Source organism: Monodon monoceros, unplaced genomic scaffold (genome assembly GCF_005190385.1).
Source record: "Monodon monoceros isolate NGI ecotype Baffin Bay Population unplaced genomic scaffold, NGI_Narwhal_1 Super_Scaffold_18, whole genome shotgun sequence".
Lineage (NCBI taxonomy): Eukaryota > Metazoa > Chordata > Mammalia > Artiodactyla > Monodontidae > Monodon > Monodon monoceros.
The window spans coordinates 72391343-72407000 of NW_021703774.1; the positions used below are offsets into that span (position 1 = coordinate 72391343).

The window sequence follows — 15658 nt, forward strand, 5'->3', positions numbered from 1 at the left end:
AGGGCGTGGCTCTTGTCTGGATTGTGCGTCCCTCTCCAGGGTAGAGAATTTGTCTTCCACCCCTGAGACTGACATCACTGATGTCAGGGGAAAGGAGGTGGGAGTGGGGAGGGGGGTGTGGAGGGGGGAGGGTTTTGTTGAGGAGAGCGCGGCCGGAGAGCAGAGCTCCGGGACCCAGGTGACCGGGAAAGCAGGCAGCCCCAGCGGCGGGAGCAGCCAGCAGCAGCCCAGGCCCGGGGACCGGGGTGGGGGTGGGAGGGGGGCTGAGGGGAGGACCTGAAGGGAGGCGGCAGGGCCAAAGGGACCCCCGGCGCCCTGCCGCCATCAGAGATCAAGCATCTGGCATCAGGGATCTTCGGACCCAGCAGAAGGATCAGCCACAGGGGAGGTGTCCTCCCAGGGAAGCCAACGAGAGCTCCACCTGCCCCACATCAGGAGTGCCCCCCACCCCCAACGCTGCTGGCAACCATACCAGGACCCTAACCCCTCAGCCTGAAACCCAATCACCCTCCTCAGGCCCTTTCCTCCACCTCCAGCTCTAATCTCAACCCCCAGTTCCCAGCGCCCCTGCTACCACCCTAACCCGCCAGGTCTTGGCCACACTGCCCCCCATCCTGGGATATCTGCCAGATCTCTGGGAGGGAGATCGTTTGCTTGGGCTATGCCCCCTGGTGGCATGACAGTGTCTGCCTAGACCCCTGACCCCGAGCCCTCAACTCCCTGGGCCTCCTTTGTATGAAGAGCGGCCCCTCCGCTCAGCACTGTGGTTGAGGCCAAAGGGAAAGCCAGCCCCGGCCACTTGCCTCCTTGCTGGGCAGCTCCCCCTGGCCTTCGGGCCTCTCCCTGCTCCCCTCGGCCCCTTCTCCTGGGCCGCCCCAATGAAGGAACCGGATGCCATCAAGCTGTTTGTGGGGCAGATACCGAGGCATCTGGAGGAAAAGGACCTGAAACCCATCTTCGAACAGTTTGGTCGGATCTTCGAGCTGACTGTCATCAAGGACAAGTACACCGGGCTGCACAAGGGTGAGGGGTCAGGCCAGGCTGGAGAGGCTTCAGGGAGTGGGCTGGGAGGTTGGGAGGCTGGGAGGAGGTGGGGAAGCCAGGCTGGAGGGATGGAGTGGCTGGAGAAGGCTGATCTGGAAGGAAAAGAGTTCATGGGCTGGGGAGTGTGGATGGAGGAGCTAGAAGAGAACTCAGCTAGGGTGACCAGGGGACCCCAGGTGGAGGACCAAAGAGAGCCTCTCTGGGCGAAGAGTTGTCAAGGTGGCTGCAGAGATGTGGACCCCAAAGTTGAGGGGGATGATGTGGATGAACTCAAGGAAGGATGGAGGAACGAGAGAGCTGGTTTGAGAGATAAGGAGCTGGGCAGGGGTGTGTGTGTGGAGGGGGGCAGCACGCACAAGACTGAGAGTCTTAGTAGCCTCAGATACTATTGGGATGGGGGTCGGGACACAGGGTCAGGTGCTCAACCTGGAAAGAGTGGATGTTCGTGGAGTGGGCAGGGCAGCTCCAGAACTAAAGAGGGGGACCTGGGAAACAGTGTAGGACAGAGATTGGTAAAGATCTGGGAAGCGTAGGGACTCGAAAGTTAAGGGAGCTGGGGGTGAAAGAGGATGTGCCTCAGGCCAAAGGGCTGTGCAGCTAAGCAGGGTCAGGCCTGGGGTCAGGCCTTGGAGAGCCCCAGACACTGGGAGTCAGAGGGGCCACGCTGCCTCCCCCTCCACCGGCCCAGGGACTCCGGCTCCCCACTCTTCCCTTTCCTTCTCTAGTCAGCTCTCCACCCTCCACCTGCCTCCCATGGAGCTGGAGAGAAAGGAGGAAATAGAGAAAATGGGAGAGGACAGGGCTGATGATGACCAAGATGGAGGGAGGTGGAGGCAAAGGAGAAAGGGGAAAGGAGACCAGCTAAGGAAGACAGAAAACCACACTACACGTACTTGTCTGGAGATCACATGCCCCTTCTCCTCCCCCCACACAAAGCCCCAGCTCCCACAGCCCAGGCGTTCTCCCTCTTCCATCACCCCACCATGTAAGCCTCCTGGTCTCGGGGTCTCTGCCCTGTGCTCATCAGCCCAGAGGCTCCGGGGACGAATGTGCACCCCCTCTCAGACACCTCCCCACCCCAGCAGGCAGAAGGTGGCAAGAAGGGACAAGCTTCCCAGTCCTCAGTTTCGTGGGGGGTAGGGGGCCTTTTAGGGAGGGGAGACCGGGGACTTACCCCCGACCCGGTCTCTCTGCCCCTGCCCCTCCTCAGGATGTGCCTTCCTGACATACTGTGCCCGCGATTCAGCCCTGAAGGCCCAGAGCGCCCTGCACGAACAGAAGACGCTTCCAGGGGTGAGTCCCGGCCTTTTCAAGGCCAGGGGGCTGAGAAGGGCCTTAGAAGGGGCACCACCTTCCCAAGACACTGAGTGTATTTTCCACCTCCTCTCATCACCGGGAAGCCCCTACCTCCTTGTAGCACCCCGCCTCCTAGCTGAAGATGCACGCATGTCTTCTCACCAAGAGAGAAGGAAAACGGCGATGAGCAGAGTAGATATAACCCTTGCAAAGAGCAGAGGTAGCCCTTTCCCCACTTCCCAACCTGCCCCTGGGGCAGCACTTAGAGGAGGGACTTAGCTGGTTGGGAGGCATGGGGAGAAGACTTTGGACACCAAGTGCAGGGCCGAGTGAGCAGGAGGCACTCAGGCACTCTTTCTGGCTCTGGGGAGGAAATCTGCCTGTGAAATGGGGGAGGGGTGCCTGCGGCCCGAGATGGGCAGCTGGTGCCTGCCCGCCTGGCATCTCTGTGCTGACTTCTGAGGTCGAACAAGCTCACCTCACGTCTCCCAGGAAAAGCCGCGGGAACAGTGCCACAGGGCATCAGGGTGGTCAGGGCCTGGTGGGCCTGGGCTGGGAGTAAGCCCTGAGGAGGGGGGCTGCGGGCAGCAGACAAGGGCAGGGGCAGCCATCAGTGTGGAAGATCAGGCCTGACCCCACCAAGTGTGCCCAGGGAGGCAGGGGGTGCCTCTGACGTGGCCTCCCTCCTGCAAGGTCAGAGCTCTTTGTCTTCTTCCCAGGCAGCCTTGCAGCTCATCCCAGGCCTGGGCTGGCACGGACAGGAATAAAGAATCTCAGACTGCCCCCCAGTTACCCATCCTGTGGGGAAAGGATGTGCCATTCCCTTTCTGTATCTATCGGCTTCTGTTGTCTTCCCTGGAAAGTACCTCTTGAGAGCTAACTCCACCCTTCCCTCCAGCCAACATTTGCTAAACACAGTCTGAGTGCTGGAGACACACCTGTCACATCTTCTCCTTCCCTCGTGTGGGAATGGAGATGGAGCCCGATCCTCTAGCTCTTCCTGGGAGAGGAATAGACAAAACAGATGGGAAGGGCGGCGGGGGGGATCTAGGAAAATTAGAACTGTCTCCACCACTCCCAACTTCACACCCTCCATGGCCCTGTGACCCTCTGTGGCCCTCAACCCTAAATACCACTATAGGAAAGCAGATCTGCTGCCAGCTCCCCACCTTCACCCCACTATCTTATCCAGTCGGGGGCAAGGTAGCCCAGAACAGCCATCACCCACAGAGTTAAGGATCTGTGTATGTGTGAGCAGGCTCGGGCTCTAAGAAGCATGTGTGTGTGTGTGTGTGTGTGTGTGTGTGTGTGTTTGGGCACATGAAGCCCTGTTCCCATCACATGACCTCACAACTCTCCTCTCTCTTTCCTCTGGGGAGGCCCCCCACAAATCAACAGTTTTCATTTCCATTGCCGTTTCTCTGTCTTTTTCTGTTGTCTCCTATCTCTCAGAGCCCCTGCGGAAACCAGAGAGGGACAAGGGAGAAGGTAGAAAGCAGGGATACTGGAGTGGGGACATGGGTGAGAGAGACGGCGCCGGGTGCACAGGAGTCCCAGGGCCATCTGTGCCAGCTGGGGGCTTCTGCCCTGGCTCTGTCCCCCTCCAGCTGCCTGTGTGGCTCAGGCAGGGCTACGCCCTGGGTGTGGAAAGGCGCTGCCTCCTCTTCCTGAGGTAATAAGGCCCAGGGTGGGAGGCGAGTGAGAAGGGAGCCCCAGTTAATAATTGTCGAGCCTTGCCCCAAGCTCCCAGGTGAGGTTGAGTCCTCCACTTTGGCCCTTGCCCCAGGGGACAGAATCCAGAGGCACCTGACAGAGCCTTTAGTAGGAAATGAGGGGTTCTATCCTCCAAGGGGCTCCCCGTGCTGGGGGTTTGGGGGAGCAGATGTCTATAACCAAGCTCTGCCTGACCCTTTGTGCCCCCAGATCTTTTCTCAGCCACCTGCCTTTCTGGCAGCAGTGTTTCCCCTCAGACAGTCATTGAGTGTGAGTGTGTGTGTGTGTGTGTGTGTGTCCAGTGTGCCAGCTCTTGCACAACTGTTGGGAAGTTCCTCCTACTGTCTAATCTCCATGCCCTCTGACTGCAGGTTCTTTCTTTAATGGGGGCATTTACCCGCTCTCCTTTCTCCCCATCTTTGTCAGCTCAGAATCTGGAAGGTGCCACCATATTTGAGTGATGATTCAGGCTGCAGAGAGAAAGAATGGGAGCTGGGCCTATGGCCATGGAACCCCATTTCCTTCTCTCTCCCCTAAGAGTTCCCAGGAGAGGCTCTGTCACAGGTCCCTGGATTCTTCCTAGGAGCAGGGTGTGACCTCCTGGAGGTGGTGGTGTGAAGGACCCCTGTCTGGCCTGCGCTTCCCCCTCTACTTGGGCCAAAATCCCACTCTGGGGACATGGGTCCTCCCCGTCATCTTGCCTTTGGGCAGGTGGATTCTGGCTCCATGGAGAGGACCTGTGTGTGGTCTGGGACACCAGGCGCAAGTCTGGAGTCGGGAGTGGCAGGGCACCAGGGCTGTGCCCTCAGGAAAATTAGATCTGTAGGCATGGGGAGCTCTTCTTGGAAGTGGGGTCTTAGCTATTGGTGAGAGGGACTTACTTACAAGTGATCATGTTGGTAGGGGCCTCAGGGATACTTGGTAGGAGTATAAATAGCCCCTTCTTCTTTGGGAGGCCCTGGGGAGGGCTTATCACCTGGTGGGTGGTAGCTAGAGAAGAGAGGCGCCCGGTGCCAGGTTGCCCGGTAAACAGGGCCCAGCTGGACTCAGGGGAGGAGGCAGGTGTGCCCGAGCTGAGCTAACAAAGGCCGAGCTTCCCACAGGAAGTGCCAGGCCAGGAAGGAGAGGCTGGGAACGGGGCACTGGGGGCCACTGAGGGAGGAGTCTGTCTGTGAGGGAGTGGGGAGAGCCTTCCGTCAACGTGGTCTGTGCTGTGGTCTGCACACTTGTGTGTGTTTTTGTGCGAATCTATATCAGCTGTGGATACTTATTGATATGCTATTTTTGTGCCTGGGAGCCTTGCAGGGAGGGAACACCATCCTTTCTCCCTGGATCCCAGGTTCCCCATCCCCAACTAGAGCAACAAGTCCCCAGGGGCCTGTTGGGAAGGGGTTAGTGCCGAGCATAAGAATTCCCCGAAGCTGTGACTCCAATCCTACCTCTCCTGTAGTGGGAGCTGGGGGGCTGGCTGCTGACCTGCCTGTAAGAGGACTTCCTGATGGCTTTGACCGGAGTACGGGAGAGAAGGGGAGTGAAGGACCAAGAGTCCTGAGTGTCTGACCCCCACCCCTTGCTACACACACACAAACTCACACACACAAACTCACACGCGCTCCTGAGGAGATTGAACCTCCGATGGGATAATCCCAGATTGGTGGAGGATAAAGCTGGGGCAGATTGGCCAGAGGATTTGTGTGGCTGTTCCCCCTCCACCACCCCCACCCCCACCCCCAGCTGCTCTCAGATCCAGAGATTGGGGGGGAGGGGTGGACAGGGAGGAAGTATTGGTTGAGGCGGGGCCTAGATTTGATCCGGGCTGAAAATACCTCACCTGCAGAGTCCAGCCAGACTGACTGGCATGGCGTGACGCCTGGGAACAGGGTGCAGTGTGAGAAGGGGCAGGGGCAACTATCATTTCTGCACTTCTCTGTGTTAAGTGCTGACACACAAGACCTCAAGGACAGAATACTAGAGCTGAGGGGAACCTGACTCTAGATCGCCTGATCCAGCCCATTTTACAGATGAGGAAGCTGAGGCCTAGAGGAGAGAAATGACTTGTCCAAGGTCACCCAGCCAGTGAGTGGCAGAGCCAGTCCTCAAAGTCCAGTGCCTTTCCTGAGGGTAACTTTGGCCCCACCCTCAGAATTTGGATGAATGTTTTCTTCTGTTTACTTATTTTTTTGGTCACTAGAACTAGGGCTGCCCCACCATCAGATGAATGGGGTGGCCAGGTGTGGCCCCAGGGGTCAAAGCCTTCAACAGCAAAATATTTTCAGATGTGAAATACTGAGTCCTTCCCTCTCTCTCCAGTTCCTAAGATGCTCCCCACACTGGTTAAGGAAATCAACCTGCGGGAGTCATTCCCAAGTCCTCTTACCAGACAGGAACATGGAGTGGGGAACTGTCTGCATTTCCACTGGAGGCTGAACAAAGGGAGATGCTGCAGGAGTAGGGAGAGGGTAGAGCTCAGGAGGACTTCCGGGTACCCGGAGAATCGCGAAAGAGCACAGGACAGCATTTCCTCCTTTAGAGCTGTCTTGGTGGTGAGACATCAAGGATTTGATCTGGAGGAGGAAGGCAGGAGCTTGGACAGTATGGCCCCTGCAGGGCCTGCTCAGCGCCTCCCTCCAGAATCAGGAAGCTCTCCTGGGCCCCTCCCCCACCTCCCAGCCCCCACCAAATCCTCCACCCCCAGCATACCCTGTTGCCACCCCCCCTCCCCACTCCTTCTCCGGGTGTGTGGAGCAGCAGAAGTGATGACGTCACCATGGTCGCCTGGGCGACGGGGACGGATAAATCAGGCTGAGTGGGCGGTTGCCATGGCGCGCATTCTCCCGTTGCCACGGAGACTGGGCATCTGCTCCCTTTGTGCTGCCCGAGTGCCTTCCCCCTGGGGTCAAGGGGTGTAGGGGGGCAGAAAGAGAGGCAAACACACCTCTAGGGGTCAGAAGGAAGTCGGGGCATCTGTGGGGTCTCCCTCAGTCTAGAGTCTTCCTTGGGGCTGCTTGAGGGGGTGGCCTCTGTTGCTCCTACTTTGTAGAACTGAGGCAGCTTTTGCTGAACAGCCCTTAGTTGGGCTCTAACTCAGGACCCGGGTCCTATGGGCAGCCCCACTCTCCCCCTAAGGAGGGCAGCACCTCTCCCTGGCCAAATCATCTGGGGCCCTACCTGAGCTTAGAGTCGTGCCCCAGGAGCATCCTCCTCTACATCCTCTCCTTCCACTACCTCTAATCCCCTCAGGTCCAATCCTAAACAAGATTAAGCCCCATCCCTCCCTTCCCATCAGCACTTTAGAGGGCTGGGCCTGGGGCTTACTCCCTCTAGCCTCTCCACAGGTCCTGGCCTGGGGAGGCCTCCTGGGGTGGTCAGAGGAGGTCCCCAGCAGTTGCTTTCTCTTCTTTCCTTTAGATGAACAGGCCGATCCAGGTCAAGCCAGCCGACAGCGAGAGCCGAGGAGGTAGGTTCTGTACCTTGGGACTCAATCCTTTTCCCTCAATCCGCAGGCCTAGGACTTGGAGTAGCTGAGGGGCAGGCTTTCTGAGGAAGAAAGTCTGAGAATTCTGAAGGGTTCCCAGTCAAGATGGGCATAGGAGTCAGGGTGGCCAGAGGGGATGTGATCCAGCCCATTGCAGAGACGGCAAGACTGAGGCCCAGAGTGGAGTGCAAGTCAGTCCTTCAGAACTGGTATGCACAGTCTATGTATCTGCAGCCCATCCCCCAACCATCCCTTCTTTCATGCCCTAGAGCCATCGGTCAGGGGTGAGGGGAGTTCCAGGGAAGAGCTGAAGGCAAAGGGGAGGGGTCTCTCTGCCTGTCCCAAGCTGGAGCAGGGCTGGGAAAGCAGCCTGGAGGCCCTGAACCTGCCCCTCCTCCTGTGCCCTACCCGCCAGAAGACCGGAAGCTCTTTGTGGGGATGCTAGGGAAGCAGCAGACAGATGAGGACGTCCGGAAGATGTTCGAGCCTTTCGGGACCATAGACGAGTGCACTGTGCTCCGGGGCCCAGACGGCACCAGCAAAGGTAGCCCACCGATACCCCTTCCCCGCAGGGCACTCCGCCTTCCTGCCCCTCCCCCACTGGTTCCGTGGGCAATGGGGACTGTCGGGGCCCTCAAGGGTGGGCACTCACCCCTTCCTCCTCCCTCTTGAACTCTCCAGGCTGCGCCTTCGTGAAGTTCCAGACTCACGCCGAGGCCCAGGCAGCCATCAACACCCTTCACAGCAGCCGGACCCTGCCGGTGAGTCCCGTTGCCCCAGCCCTCAGGCCTCTTCCAGCCTGGCTGGGCCCACGCCAGACCCTGGCTCAGAGGGCGCAGTCCATTTTGGATAGGGTCTTTACTATCCAGAATGGACTGCCTATTATTGAATGACTATTATTCAAAAAGAATTTTCTGGCAGAAGAATCAAACCTCTTAGGGACAGCTTCCCCTTTCCAATAACATCTCCCAGCCCCTCCTCTCCTGCCCCCTCCAGCCCTCAGCCCTGGTCACCTCTCACCTCTTCTCCCTCCTTCCCATATCCCACCCCCCCCCCCCCCCCGCTTCCCCGCCTCACTGGCTGGGCATCGGGACACTTGTTTAGAGGCCCCACGTGCCCTCTGCACATTCATCCTGCTGCCCCACACATTAGCAGTGGGTCAGCTGACTGATCTCGCAGAGGGCTCTCCCAGCAGAACAAACCTCTCAAAAGGAACTAGCTAGCTCCCAAGGAGGTGAGCTTCCTATAACTCGAGGTTCTCCAGCAGAGGCTGGGCAAGCACTTAGCAGGGACCTGGGCGAGAGGACGCAGCATCAGATAGAGAACTGCGTTCCAGACCCTAGGATTCCACAACAGTCCTTGCAAATGTTCCAGGCTGGTTTTTATTTGGCATAGGCTGGTATGAAACTTTAAGGCTGCATCCCTGAGCACACCGTGAGGACTGGGATGTGGGAGCATGGGGTGAGGTAAGGGGGTGGGGTAGCTACCAGACAAGACGAGCTTGAGGTTAAACGTTTGCTGTGGCTTGATCTACCCTGGGGAGGATTTCCGGCTCAGAATCTTCATGGAGAAGCCAGGACTGCCCTTTGCATTCTGGGAGCACTTTCCCTTTCCCAGCACATTCCTCTACGTTTTTTAGTCTTTTGTACAGTCTGGCACAGGGGGAGGGTGGGATGAAAGTCTCCCCGCTTTGACATAGGCACAATGATGGCTGCCCTCCCAAAGAGGCCAAGCCATGCGTGGTGGAACTGAGGCCAGGTCGTGAGGGCTCTGGGGAAGAGAGACCCCGACTCTGTCCCTCTGACCACATGGGGGGCCGGTGCCCAGGGTGCCTCGTCCAGCCTGGTGGTGAAGTTTGCTGACACGGAGAAGGAGCGAGGTCTCCGCCGAATGCAGCAGGTGGCCACCCAGCTGGGCATGTTCAGCCCCATCGCCCTCCAGTTCGGAGCCTACAGCGCCTACACCCAGGCCGTGAGCACTGCCCTCATGCCCCCCAACCCCTCCTCCCTGTGCTGGGCCGGGCCCATCCCCACGCGCTCCAGCATCCTGCCCCCCCGCCCCCACCACCAATGCCCAGGACCAGGGTTGGGAGGGGAGCCAGGCCAGGGTGCAGGGGGGCTGGCCCCACTCTCCTCTCTTCCCCTGTCCCCAGCTGATGCAGCAGCAGGCGGCCCTGGTAGCGGCTCACAGTGCCTACCTCAGCCCCATGGCCACCATGGCTGCCGTGCAGATGCAGCACATGGCCGCCATCAATGCCAATGGCCTCATCGCCACCCCCATCACCCCATCCTCAGGTAAGGTCCAGGCAGGGCTGGGCTGGGTGTGAGTGGGGCAGGTCAGGGGAGCTACCACGTGGTGGGGGAGGGGAGGGGGGCACAGGGCATCACTCAGGGAAGCCATGGGGGCTGGGAGGGGTTCAGGGGTCAGAGAGTAGCCTGCTTCCTCCCCTCTGCCCTCAGACTTGTTGACTGCTTCTCTGCATTTGTGTGTATGTGTGTGTCTGCTTCTCTGTTCTGTCTCTGCCGCTTTCTCTTCCCCAGGAACCAGCACCCCTCCTGCCATCGCTGCCACGCCCGTCTCTGCAATCCCTGCTGCCCTGGGCGTCAACGGCTACAGCCCGGTGCCCACCCAGCCCACTGGGCAGCCTGCCCCTGATGCTCTGTATCCCAACGGGGTTCACCCCTACCCAGGTGGGGTTCTCTGCCTACCCACCCCTCTCCCCAGCAACCGCCCCAGCTATTGCTCTCACTGCCGACAGGCATGACACACCTTCCCTCTCCAGGCTGTGGGGTGATAACGGCGCTTTCTCCTGCTCTGTCACCCTGGGCAGGGATGTTCCTTCCTGGTCTCAGCCAGGGAAGCTGAGGCACAGAGAGGCGAAGTGAGTTCGTCCAGGGTTGCACAGCCAGTCACAGACTCAAGTCTTGCTAACGCCAGGCTCTCCCCTCTCCCTACGGCTCTGTGCATTTCCACCCTCTCATTTCACATCCCATGCTCTCCCATGAGGCTCTCCTCCCCACCTGCCTGGCCTCTGCTCCAAGAGGCACTGGTGGGGCTCCCAGCAGCATCCCAGCCCCACCCTCACGGTCAGTGCTGCTCTCCCCAGCCCAGAGCCCCGCGGCCCCCGTGGACCCCCTGCAGCAGGCCTACGCGGGGATGCAGCACTATACAGGTGAGGAGCCCCAGCGCAGGCCCCAGCCTGGGTGGAAGGGTTGGTAAGAGCAAAAGAGGCCCAGAAGTTGGGCCTGGGCTTTGTGCTGTCTGCCAGCCACCCCGTCAGACTTCCCAGCAGGCCATACCTGTGAGGACACACCTTTACGGGCACGGTCTGAGGCAGCTCCCCCTATGACACCTCTCAGCCCTGTCCACTCCATCGGCCTGGGCGAGGGAGAGGGGGACTGGGGTGGCTGGGAGGGCCAGGTGGGGCAGGGGCCTCTCAGGAACCCCATTAGCTCTCTCTGTCCTCCCCCCGCAGCAGCCTACCCGGCAGCCTACAGCCTGGTGGCACCCGCGTTCCCACAGCCTCCTGCCCTGGTGGCCCAGCAGCCTCCGCCTCCCCCCCAGCAGCAGCAGCAGCAGCAGCAGCAGCAGCAGCAGCAGCAGCAGCAACGGGAAGGTGCGGCCTGGGCGGGGAGTCCCAGCCAAGAGCCTTCAGGGCTGGGGTGCCCTTGTCGTGGGCTCCAAGGCCAGCTCTGGCCCCATGTGTGGGGATGAAACTGGGGGGAGGGGGGCAGGTGAGATGGCTGGCGCCCTGGCCCACATGTTGGGGGCTGCCTTCCCCAGCCCCCTGCACCTTGAGTCTGTCTCCCAGTCACTGAGCTCTTCCTTCCATCTCCGCTGCCACCCAGGCCCTGATGGCTGCAACATCTTCATCTACCACCTGCCCCAGGAGTTCACTGACTCAGAGATCCTCCAGATGTTTGTCCCCTTTGGCCATGTCATCTCAGCCAAAGTCTTTGTTGACCGGGCCACCAATCAGAGCAAGTGTTTTGGTAAGAATATGATGATCTAAAAGATAAAATATAGCACATTTTGGCCAAACTCCAGATGAGGTCAAGATCTGATGCATTTGCAGGCACTTATGGTTGCAATGGACCCAGTAGTTGAAATCCAGACTGTCCAAGAGTCTGAAAGGACCAGTTTTTACACTCCTGACATCCCATACCAGCTGCTGCCCAGGCCCATCTCTTCCTCCAGAAAACCACATCTTTTCTCCTTAAGAACTGGTCAGATCCATGCTCTGTGAGGATTGGAAGAGGCTCGGGAACTGGGGAAGTTCAGTTGTCAAAAGGAAGGCTTAGGGAGCAGGGTTTAGCTGCCTTCACTCTTTGAAAGGCTGCTTCAGGGGAGAAAGGGGACGTGCTTGTCCTCTGGGCTTCAGAAGTCATTTAGGGTCCGGAGTGGAGGTTTCAAAAGGCAGGTTCTGAGCTACCCAGGCCAAGGAAGGGGCTGCCGCCGCTCAAAGAATGCTGAAAGGAATGTCCCAGGGTGTGTGAGAGGCTGGACTGGACTCATTCACTCAGCCTGTCAACCAACAACTACTTACCGAAAGCCTCCTGTGTGCTGGGCAGTTTTCCGGGCATTTGGGAGACCTGGAGGAAGTAGGGTGGTGACGGGAAAGCAAAGAGCAGGCCTCGGCCTAAGCACAGGACAGTAGGGCAGGGCGGGGGGGGGGGGCGGGGGGGTTGGCGCTGGGCCAGGCCTTATGCCCCTCTCACCTCAGGCTTTGTGAGTTTCGACAATCCGGCCAGTGCCCAGGCTGCCATCCAGGCCATGAACGGTTTCCAGATTGGCATGAAGCGCCTCAAAGTCCAGCTAAAGCGGCCTAAGGATGCCAACCGGCCCTACTGAGGGCCCCAGGTGGGTCCCGCTCCCGTCCTGTGACCTCTCCAGCCCCTTCACATGGCAGCCAGGGCCCTCACTTGGACTGCCCCCACCCCCTTTCCCACCACCCTCAGGGATGCCCACCCCTGACTCTGGGCACTTGAGGCAGGGATCTGGAGCAGCTTCCTCAGCTGTTTTTCAATCACCCGAGTCTCTCTCTCTTTCACTTTCTCTCTCACTCTCTCACACACACACACACGCACACACACACACGCGTGCGCGTGTGCACACACACTCACACTGTGACCCCAGAGAGAGCCAGGTCTGTATATGTCTGTGTCCACTCCCTAGAACCTCCCCAATATCTGGTCTCGTTTGTCTGGTCAGTGTCCATGTGTCTTGTGTGTCTCTTTTTCTGGTTTTCCTTTAGGTTGGAATAGAATTAGGAGAGTAGGGTTTGGGGAATAGGGGGCTGGTTTAAGGTACTGGAGGGTCCTAGAATCACTGGCTCCTAGAGTATCTGTTGTCCTGAGAAGTGGGGACATCAGGTCCCGGTGCCCTGGACCCCAGGTGATTTCCCTCATGTGGCAGTAGACCCACGGGACAGGGGAGAGTACACAGAACAGACTGGGGGGAGTCCGAGTGTCAGGGCTCTGGGGAGCAGCTTTGGTTCAGGTGGAGGCAGCTGGAATGCTGGACTGCCTGTGAATTTCACTTAACAGGTCCCCTCCTCCCCACTGCCCGCCAGCCGCCAACCTCATGGCCACAGAGCTGTGAGCTTTCATTACTTTTGTGTTGTTTAATCTCCTTTGGACCAAACCCCTGAAAAAAAACAACCCAAGAACAATACCCACATTTTCTGTTTTTCCCCCTTTCCCCCCAATCCTGGCTGCTTAACTCCTCCCACCCTGGGGGCCCCCCAGCCCAGGGCCCGTGTCCATTGTCGGCCGAAGCCCCCATCCCCGGACCCCTGCTCCGGGCCCCTGTAAGTTGCATGGAACGAGCGTGTTGTCTTTGGAGCCGATTGTTTGTTATTTGGGGAGGGGGCCGCGGAGGGAAGCGCCCCCCAGCCCAGAGTCAGGGCCGGGGGCAGCTCGCGGGACGTGCTTGGTCAACAGTGGTTGGTGACTGTGGTCTGTGTTCCGTGCATTTCTCTCTCGCTTTCTTTGTTCCTTTCCAAAAAGGAATGAGAGCGCCCCCTAGGGGCTGGGGGGTCTCGCTCGCCCCCACGAGACTCCAGCCCTAAGTCCAGCCCTGGTTCCACCCTGGCCGCCCTTTTGCGGATGCCCCCTTGCTCTTTTTCCAGGTGTCTGTCCCGACACTGCACCCTCCTCCTTTCTCTGAGTCACCTCTGCCTGCCTGTTTGTTGTCTCATTTCTTTGCCCCTCCTCCTCTAGTCCCTGTCTCCGTGATCTTCCATGTTCCTTCCCTCACGGGCTGTTTGAGTATTTCCTTCCTAATATCCTTTGGTTTCTTGTGTCATTCGCCCCTCCCTCCCGTCTCCTCCATCCCTGCCCCTTGTCGAATGGCTGGGGGGCCGGATGGTTCAGTTTGGACCGAGGCCTTTCTGATGACCTGCCTTCCTCAGCCGCCCCAGCTCCCTCTCCCCACCCAGGGCCTCGGACCTGCCTCAGCTGCCGTCTTCTCCACAGCTTCACCCACGTTTCCTTCCTTCACAGGCCTGGAGACAACAGAGGAAGGGGCGCCTCACCCCCTCGCCCCACGACTGGCCCCAGCCCTCTCTGCACATCTGCCCTGGGCCTTGATTGGGCTCTGGGGCAAACGCTGCTTCATGGCCCTGGGGGCACAGGACACCGGCCCACTCCCACCACCCCGCCTCCCCGAAGGGCCTGTTTCCTCCCAGGTGCCCTTTTGGCCTTTGTGAGGGAGCAAGGAACAGGCTCGAAGGCTCTGGGGTATCTGCCTTCTGCTGGGGCTCCTGTGACGGGCCTTCTGCGCCCAGCCTTCGCACTTGCCTCCCCCAGCAGCGGGCCTCTTCTACCTGTGCGGCCCGGGAGGGCAGCAGGGGCCTCCCACATGGTCCCTGCCCACCCTCGCCCCAGCCTCGCCCTCATATTCGGGGTTTCTCAGAAGCTGGTTGTCACACTCCCTGTGGCCACCCTCAGCTCGAGGTAGGATATCCCTGAACCCTGGGCTCCCAGCCCTAAAACTCACTGCCTCCCCCAAGGGCCCCCTCCAAGGAGAACGTGGAGGAGCCCTGAGGGCTGCCTCTCCGCCAGTCAGCCACAGAGACCCTCCTCCTTTCACGAGGAAAAGACCTCCCCCAAACCCCTAAAAATGTTTACAGTCTCTGCTGGCCCCTCCGTGTAAATAGCACTACCACCCGTGCGTTATCCAGCCCGGCCCAGCCCGGACGCTGCCATTTCTCTTTCTGGGGGTTTAGACAATGTTTCCCTTGGATTTTCTCTCTCTCTTGAGTTCTCCCTTTGCTTTGGGGGGTAATTGGGTATTTGGGAGGAGGGGTGTGGGGCGGGCTAAAGGGGTTTATTACCTGATCATTTTCTCTAGAAAGAGGTTTTAGGGAAGAGAAATGGGGTGGGGGTGGGAATGGTCCGGGGAGAGTGGGGAGTCCGTTTCAGACACTTCTCTATGCTTAACTTATTTATTTATTGCATTTTACTTTTAAAGAGTTGGTCTTTTCTGTCTAAATAAAGAAAAAGTTTAAAAGCATCAAATAAGTGTCTTGGGAGGTTGAAGGTAGGGGATGGTGCACATCGGGGACGGGGTGGGAGGGACGTGAGGAGAGTGAGGTTTGGGAGAGAAAACTCTATCAGGAAGGCCCAGCCCTTGCCTTAGAGCAGTGTCCAGGCACTGATCACGGCTTCATGATCCTATTCTTCTGCCCTTCTTTTGGGCTTAATTCTGGAATGCTCTGTAGAGCTGGGCACAGAGGGAAGAAAGCAGGTCAGCAGGCCTCTCTCCCGCATCCAGCCCTGTCCTTCTGAAGGCTGAGGACGTGCAGCCTCACACTCCAGACCTCCACTTCTCCCTTGTTCGTGTGAGGGAGCTGTCCCAGCACCTGGCCAGTGGGGCTACTGGGAGCTGACTATACCACCACCGTTTATGAAGCAGCTGCTCTGCACGTGATTCTGTTCTAGGTCCGTAATGTGCATTTTCTCATTTAACCTCCCAACAGCCCTATGAGGCAGGATAGAATTTTACAGACAGGGAAACGGAGGATTTGGAGGTTAGTTAACTTACCCAGTGTCACAGAGCGACTAAGGGATGGCTGCAGGAATAGAACCCAGGCCCCAAAGCCCATGAGGTGCTTGTCTCATAGCTTCA

At 58.8% G+C, this 15658-nt stretch overlaps 1 protein-coding gene across 50 annotated transcripts; it reads left to right on the forward strand.

The window, feature by feature from the left end:
• Window positions 1-567: 567 nt before the first annotated feature.
• On the forward strand, window positions 568-15048 carry CELF3 (CUGBP Elav-like family member 3). 50 transcript variants are annotated; one of them, XM_029230312.1, is made up of 14 exons: window positions 825-1023; window positions 2255-2337; window positions 7462-7570; window positions 7947-8072; window positions 8210-8289; window positions 9356-9499; window positions 9681-9822; window positions 10069-10218; window positions 10635-10700; window positions 10943-10948; window positions 11004-11065; window positions 11126-11144; window positions 11377-11460; window positions 12252-12379. In XM_029230312.1, the coding sequence occupies exons 1-14, from the start codon at window positions 879-881 to the stop codon at window positions 12377-12379; spliced, it is 1344 nt and encodes a 447-aa protein (XP_029086145.1). In that variant the 5' UTR covers window positions 825-878. The 50 variants fall into 50 exon arrangements, with proteins under 50 accessions (XP_029086134.1, XP_029086145.1, XP_029086147.1 ...); XM_029230314.1 differs by having other exon boundaries at window positions 11007-11065; XM_029230318.1 differs by having other exon boundaries at window positions 9356-9496.
• The last annotated feature ends 610 nt before the right edge of the window (window positions 15049-15658 follow it).

What these genes read in the sequence shown, in the direction of transcription:
- CELF3 (XM_029230300.1), top strand. Translation starts at nt 879, where the DNA reads ATGAAGGAACCGGATGCCATCAAGCTGTTTGTGGGGCAGATACCGAGG. An exon ending in GTACACCGGGCTGCACAAGG is followed by an intron (nt 1,024 to 2,254) that starts GTGAGGGGTCAG and finishes GCCCCTCCTCAG; the next exon opens with GATGTGCCTTCCTGACATAC. An exon ending in CCCAGACGGCACCAGCAAAG is followed by an intron (nt 8,073 to 8,209) that starts GTAGCCCACCGA and finishes TGAACTCTCCAG; the next exon opens with GCTGCGCCTTCGTGAAGTTC.